General features: G+C 30.3%; 1 protein-coding gene across 1 annotated transcript in view; it reads left to right on the forward strand.

Moving 5' to 3' along the window:
- LOC108912510 (GPI ethanolamine phosphate transferase 3) overlaps nt 1-6,441 on the forward strand; it is a 27,580-nt gene extending 21,139 nt beyond the window's left edge. Inside the window, exons 3-4 of the mRNA XM_023456848.1 lie at nt 5,753-6,150; nt 6,317-6,441. Coding sequence (XP_023312616.1) covers nt 5,753-6,150; nt 6,317-6,340 — 422 coding nt within the window. The 3' untranslated portion in view covers nt 6,341-6,441. The remainder of the gene's footprint in view (nt 1-5,752; nt 6,151-6,316) is intronic.
- Nucleotides 6,442-8,375: the final 1,934 nt, after the last annotated feature.

Raw genomic sequence — 8,375 nt, forward strand, 5'->3', positions numbered from 1 at the left:
TACCATGAGATGCAGAATTAAATTCTCTACAACTTTGCTATACCTGCTCCTATACCAAAATTCATTAGTTTTTCATGAAATCTCATTTCTATGAAAAAATGCGAAGTTTACAAATAGCTTATATGTAAAATAACCTAGTAGGCTCCTGTCAAAGGATAATCTGGATAATTTTCGATTCACATAAGGTTTAATAGAAAGAAAGGTTTAATAGAAGAGAAACCCGTGGTAAATGTTTATTGGCAAGTCGTATTTACCAAGCTAATAATCCAGATTTACAAAGATATCCTCGTACAAAGTGTTTTGTAAAACTAAAGGAAAGGTTTGAAAGAACGGCAAATGCAAATTATGAGAAGACAACAAGAACACACGCATGTGGTAATCAGGATAGTCAAATTGACATTTTGGAATGTGCAGTCCAAAATACATCTACAAGTGTCAGAGAAATTAGTGATGAAATTAGTATTTCCAAAAGTGTGGTTAATAGAACGTTAAAGAAAAACAACTTCCACCCCTCTCATTCTGAGCATCACCAATTCTTAACACAGCAAGATTTTCAGAAGCGAGTACAGTTTTGTGAGTGGGCAACTATAAAGCTACAACAAGATGAAATTTTTTTTCAGAGGTGTTATTTACTGACGAGTCATCCTTTGCCAATACTGGTCGAGAGAGTCGACATAGTTATCACCATTACGCCGATTATAATCCCAGATTAATAAGACAAGACGAACACCAACACCGCTTTAAAGTCAACGTTTTGGCGGGAGTATGCGGAGAATATGTCATTGGGCCACATTTTCTTGAAGGAAACTTAACTGGTAATGGGTATTGGCAATTTTTACAAAACGAGTTGCTCCAATTGCAGGGACATATTCCTCCGGATGACTTAAACAGTCGGTGGTTCCAACATGATGGTGCCCCTGCACATTCCACACTGGCGGTACCTGTCTTGTCTTGATTTTTTTTATGGGGCTATATAAAAGACAGGGTGTATGAAACTTCTCTGACAGATGTAGAAGATTTACGGGCAAAGATAAGAAATGCTTTTTTGACCCTAACTCCGGAAATGCTGCGAAATGTGTCAAGCAATTTTCGTTGTAGAATTGCTCAATGTCTATAGAAAAATGGCAGACATTTTGGGCGGTTACCTGTTAATTACTAATTTAACTAGGTCTTTATTACTTTTGTTAGAAATGCACGATGTTAATTTACTGTTTTGGGGACTGCATGCGTGTGTTCTTGTTGTCTTCTCATAATTTGTATTTGTTGTTCATTCAAACCTCTCCTTCAGTTTTACAAAACACTGTACGAAGATATCTTTGTAATTCTGGATTATTAGTTTGGTAAATACGACTTGCCAATAAACAGTTACCATGAGTTTTACTAATTATTCTATTATTTATTTACTAATTCTGCTTTAGAGTAATTAATTTCACAATTATTACTGCCGCTTTTCTATTAAACCTTATGTGAATCGAAAATTATCCAGATTATCCTTTGACAGGAGCCTACTACGTTATTTTACATATAAGTTATTTGTAAACTTCGCATTTTTTCATAGAAATGAGATTTCATAAAAAACTAATGAATTTTGGTATAGGAGCAGGTATAGGCAAAGTTGTAGAGAATTTAATTCTGCATCTCATGGTATGAAAATATACAGGGCGTTGCATTTAAAAAAATCGAGATTTTTCAATTTTTCAATTGGCAATTTTGACATGATATTTTGGTCACCCTGTATAACGCAGGCCAGTTTTTGGAGCATGATTCGGAGAGTCATCCTTACTAAACACCTGATAAAAAAGGGGCTTAGTAGCTATTAGTATAACCTGTCAGTATCAGAAAATGTAAGCAACCAATATCGACTAGAAAAACCTTTCAAGCGAGATATCTCAAAAACTGTGAATATTTGAACACAAAGTACCCTTTATTTTTTATGTAGAATCCGAAAAAAATATAAAAAATGTGTGTTTCCATTTAAAAAACCAAAGTTTGTGTCTGTCCAGGAAAAGTGGAACACCCTGTATAGTTGAATATATTTTTAATTTGTACATTCTGAGAAATGTAGCAACACAGTAAAAAGAAAAATCCATATATTCCTCATTTTAACATAGATATTGGACTTTCCCGCACTAGTGGGACACGCTGTAGATACCGCGAAATATGTTGAGGCACAGGGACGTCATTTCTAACACATTTTATTAAATCATTAAAATAAATTCTACATTTATCCTTTATTAATTGAATCATTTCCACAGATTGCTAATTTGTATTAAAATGGTATAAGCTTTATAGAAAAGTAGAGAGGTCAATTTTATTCAAAATAATACCTACCTACCTATGTAATTTCTTTGAGCTGTCCTAATTTCCTGTCTTTTGAATGCCATTTTATTTATGTATTATGTCTACAAAATTGTATGTCAACATCTTAAATTGTTCAGAAGATATCTAAATATATATTTTTTTTTCTAAAACTTCTACACCTTGTTTCTTGAAGTAATAGTTTTTCGTAAAACGATTCCTGAGGGTTCTATGATCCTTTAATGGATGAAAAAGAAACACAGTTTTTGATCAAACCATTGAAAATATAATTTTTTACACTTGGTAGAGTGCAGTTTTTTTTTATTATAAAGTGTTTGCACCATGTCCAGTCGAATTAGAAGGCAATGAAATTACCTACAATTTAAGGTAGGTACCTACCTGAAGTCACTTCACCTATTTGTTAACTGTAAAATAAAGGTCGAACGCGGAAAAATAAGTTTTCGAAAATTGCGCATTATTATAGCAGAAAGCGATGGATGTGGATGAAAATGGAAAAGACGATCAATCCAAAGACCAAGATGTGTGCCAAAGGCCGATTCGATTGACCGTGAAATTGTTCCGTTCGTTTTTTTTGCAACTGGTTGTTTAATTACCAAATGTTAATTTTAGAAGTTAATAAATATCGTAGATCCAACGCACTTTCGAACAACGTAGGACGTGCAAAACAACGTTATAAACAAATTGTTTCAGGGTCAGGCAAAAGCCGCTAGGGAATTCGCTCTTTTTGCATTAAATAGAGGTTATTTTTACGGTATATAAAAAACAAAAAAGAAAAATCACATAAGCCTCCTTGTTCCCAGTATAACTATTTTTTATTTATAACGTTAATTGTTAATTAACTATAGGACGTATCGGATTTTAAAGACGATTAAAGAAAGAGTTACACTTCTATTTTTCAAAAAGTTTTACATTGATAGTTCATGTAATAAATGCATTAGCAGCAGTAAAAGTTAACGTTAATGAATGACTATCTCGAGAACCGTTCGATCAATTTGTTGTATTTTTTTATTATTTAGGTATCCTCGAGATGAGTACAATACCATCATAAAATATATAATAAGTATACATGGTTGGTATTAATCCGTCGCAAATTAAACATTAAATATTTATAAATTAATTAATTTGTTTGCTTTATTGAAGAATCTTTAAAAATTTCAAGGGATATGGACAGTAAAAAAATACAAAGCAATAATGATTTATATTTATAAAAACACACACTTTTATTGTTCTTATAAAAACTTTGATTTACTGTTATTCAATTCTACTTTTTTGGCAGGAATGAATTCATCACCATCGTCTTCGTCTTGTAAAAAATCTGTCTCTTCAAAAATATTTTCTGTAAATTCTTCGGTATCATATGCAGTTTCTCGATTATTAGAGAACCTCTATGGTCAATCGAATTGGCCTTTGGCACACATGCTGGTGTTTGGATTTGTTTCATCCATCGCTTAATACAATAATAATGCGCAATTTTCGAAAACTGATGTTTCCACGTTCGACCTTTATTTTACAGTTAACAAATAGGTGAAAAGTGACTTCAGGTACCTACCTTAAATTGTAGGTAATTTAATTGCCTATAACTTAAAACAATTAAGTTTCCGATATGTCGTCTAAATTTTCATGGACAGTAAAGAAAGTCAAAAAACACGTAATTTTGCTAATTACAGTAGAATATCTATAATCCGGCACTTCACTACATCGGCACGTCCAGTAATCCGGCGTTATTTTTTCCGCGTTTCTTTACTATCCTTGAAGAATTCAGTTTATACAGTTCTAGTTTAGTTGAAAGATTATTTTCCAGAAACACAAAAACATTACAATATACATATATATGCATACACAACTGTAATATATATATATATATATATATGTATCTATGTATCAATCTCTTTGATAATAAACAATTAAAAGTAACGTTTTTTAATTTAATATTATTATACATTTTCCATTAATCTGAATTTTCCAGTACTCCGGCACTCTTAGGTTTTTAATGGTGCCGGATTAGTGAGATTGTACTGTATATGCAATTTGCCAACTTAACGTCAGTTCTTTCGAGTTACTGTTTTGATATTATCATTCTACATACTCTTCCCCGTCATAAAGTGCAATAAAATGTCTACTAATAATTTTTTCAGATTTTTCAGGGTTTATTATCTAATTTGACTCTAGTACCAGAGTTTCAACTCTGAAAAAAAGTTACTTGAGAATCTTAAGATCTTCAGATCTTCTTGAATCTTGAGATTTAGTTGGACAATAATTTGTGTTTAGTTGAATGAAAGATAGCCAGAAAGATATATTTAACCTTGTACCAAATCTGAAGTTTACATTTTCAATGGTTCTTGAATAATAAACCAATAATATGTTTCATGTCCAACATTTGAATCATCCCAGAACCTTTAAAAATTGAATATATTAACGATAGGTCCTGGATATTTGTTACACTCTATATATGAAACATTATTTAATTGTACCTATAAGAACTTAAATACAGGGTATTCCAATATTCCATGTAGCACAGATTCTTGGGATCAAAATAAGACGGTTTAACTAAATTTATATCTATCCAAAATTGCTACGTTTATTGGCTAAGTTTAGTAATTTTTTTAATTTTGACCCTAAGAATCTGTGGTAGTTGCATTACATGGAATATTGGGATACTCTGCATGTTGTTTAATTTATATCGTATTTTTGTCTTGTGGTCAAAGACCGATGTAAAAAGTTTTTTAAAATATCCTCCAAATATGATATGAATAAAAAAAATGTTTCACTAAATTCCACTGTAGACTACATCAGAAGTGTTGTAACAAATAGGTTTATGTAAATTGTATTTTTAAGTCTACATAACTTCAGGAGGTTATTTTTTGGATCATTTTAAGACAATATGTCTAAAGCTACTGATTTTTCGAGACATGGTGTGATAAGCCTCAAAAGAATGTCATATTTATTCAAATATCTCTGAAGATGTTCGAACTTTACTAATAATTTAACTAATTAATAACAAAAGTTTATTGAATTTATGTACACATTAATCAATCAACGGCAGAGACACTGAGAGATTTTGTTGTTAAGAATTGCACAATTTGAATAATTGAAATTAATTCCTAATGGTATTTCTAAGAAGTTTACTTATATTTTATTTATCATTGTCATCAAGTTAAAAAAAAAATCATTGTCATATTTTTTAAATTTAAAGGGGCTTTACCTCAGAAAATTGAAAATTTCTGCGGTACCTAATGACTTTTGAAGTTTTCATATTTAAAATTGTGTTTCTAATAAATATCTTAGAGATATTTAAATAAATATGAAATTTTTAAAATTTTCGACAACTTTTTGGTCTAAAATAATCCAAGGCATTCGGAAGTTATAACGTGGATTTAGAAAACAAGATGTATTTGTGAGGCACTCTTTACCATCACAAAATTTTTTTTTTCAGAGGAACTCTTTGATATACCAAATATATTGATACTGGTATGGATAATTTTAGCACAGTACTTTTTTTATGCTTTTGGACATCAACCTACTTTTCCGAATATATCTTGGGAAGCAGCTTTTATTGGTACATCCGGAATTTTCTTCAGTCACATTATACAAGGCACATTGATAATAATAAACACTTTCTGTTCATACATTTTAATGGGTCTGTTGTTGCCTTTGTTGTTGATAACACCATTTACTGTTTTTATAATGATACCATCAGTTGTTGGAAAGAAACCAAATGATTTGCAATTAATATCCACCAAAGGAGAAATGGGCTTGATTGAGAGAAATAATTTGATGTTATCATCAATATTCGTATTGTCCTGCAAATATATAATGGGTCATGGAATAAGGGTTAGTATAACTTTTATAAAAATCTAGTATAATATATAATTAAAATTGATTACTATAGAAAGTGGTTCGATTTTGGTTATCAAACTTTAGAAACGTAGATAGATTGTCAAGAAATTAGTGATAGTTTAACGGGTTATTAAAGTTTCTTTTCGCATGTATTTTCCAGATGCACAATATTCTGTCATTCTGAAGTTTTCGAGGATATTTTTGACAGTGACTAAAAGGAAAATAGCGGATTATTAAATGCGTAATAAAAATCAATCAAATCGATATTAATCCTGTCAAAATATACAAAATAATAGTGGTAAGTTTACAATAATTCGCGTAGAGCTAAATAATGGTATAGGTCCCATGCGTGCTAAAACATGTATTCAAAATCAAAGGTCGCAAATATCGGTTTTTTACTTTTTTTCTCATAAACGGTAAGTGTTATCATAAAAATAGATCAAACAAAAATTGTTTTTCCTACGATCACCATGCCTGAGATATAACCATTTCAAACATCGAAAATACACGCGTACGCCGCTTATATACATCATCGGACGTTTAATATAAAAAATAATATTGGTCTGTTCAACTAATACATACAAACTAACTATACGATTCTGAATTAATATAAACTCAAAACTCATAGGTATGCTACTTACATCATCGACGGATGATATCGATTACACCGCGTTGTATGGGATCGAGAAGAAATATTTAACGTTATTTTTGATAAATACATTCGGTATGTACAGAGTGATTCACTATATTTTGACCCCCCTGAACTTTTTTTGTTCTTAGAGATATAAAAAAAATGTGAAATACAAAATTGCACGATTTTTTATGAAGTTTTCGAATATGATAGTAGAAAAACAAATGAAGTCTAAACAAAATTTGGATAGAATGTTCCCTCTTGAGCATAGTCATATAGGGTTTGTTGGGTCAATCTCTAAAAATAAACGAGATACTATTAAAAAACGAAAAGAAGGTTTTATTAAAAAAATAAGACATCTTGTAATTTAGACCTCTTTTAGGCATTTCTGCCTTTTTTCCAATTACGTAAGGATTTAAATATTATAGGAATTAAAATAGAGTAAAGTTCTTCTCTATTTTAATTCCTAATAATATTTCAATTTTCTACTTCTTTGTAACCTATTTTAATTAAATAATAATACAAACTGTCAATCAATAACAATGTTATCATGACATTACTACCTGTTACTGTCACGACCTACCATATAACATTGTCCATAAGCATAGAAAATATAGTACTAACGTAGAATGAAATGTCCCTAATATTGCCACTAAACCGCGAAACAGCGCCACGAAACTTTTTGGAAGCTTACTACTACTTAGCTCCTAATGAGTAGGCAACACTTTATACTTTGTGAACTGATTACAGCGCCATCTATCGTTTGGAAACGACTTCTCACTTATATCCTCTATATTATATTATTTTAAAAATGTTAAAAGTAAACCCTTATACAAATAAGAATAGTCAAGTGTCAATACTTTTGAGAACAGATTATTTAGTTAAACAGAAAATGTAGCGAAAAACTAATATTCAGTACTTTTCTAATTCACTTCTGCTTTGATAACGAAACTAGAGGTTTCAGAAACGTCATAGTGTTATTGTGATGTGTATTTGTTTTTCCAGTGCGTAACCAGACTTATACATGTAGATGTATGTCTCTGGCATCTCACTATTAGGCAAAAGTTTTCAGTATTGACACTTGACTGTCCCTATCGGTACAAGGGTTTATTTTTCCAGTTTTTTTTTCTTCAAACTATGGCAAAATATCCAAATTATAACATTTATAATGCCACAAATAAATACAGACAATTTCTTATTTATTATTTTATTATATTATAGTATTTTTCAAATTTTGACATTTGCCAAGATATACTTAGTAAATGGTTTCGATAAGGAAATAAAACATTTTTTAATAATTTTAAGTTTATTTTGTATCTACAAGAAATCCTAATTGATTTATACAGAATGTTGTTATGCATGTACTATTAAAACAATTTCTTGTTATGTATTTAATTGTAAGTAAAAACGACAACAATTTAATTCATTTGCTTCATAAACTTGATAAGTTGGCAAGTAAGCTGTAAAAATATAAAAATTATGCATGAACTGTTATAATAATCTCACTTTCCGGAGAGTATACCTAACCGAATATTTGTACAATATTGGGTTAAATTCAATAGTTCATATAGTTTGGAACTTTCAAACC

Source organism: Anoplophora glabripennis, unplaced genomic scaffold (genome assembly GCF_000390285.2).
Source record: "Anoplophora glabripennis isolate ALB-LARVAE unplaced genomic scaffold, Agla_2.0 scaffold921, whole genome shotgun sequence".
In the NCBI taxonomy this organism is placed as follows: Eukaryota; Metazoa; Arthropoda; class Insecta; order Coleoptera; family Cerambycidae; genus Anoplophora; species Anoplophora glabripennis.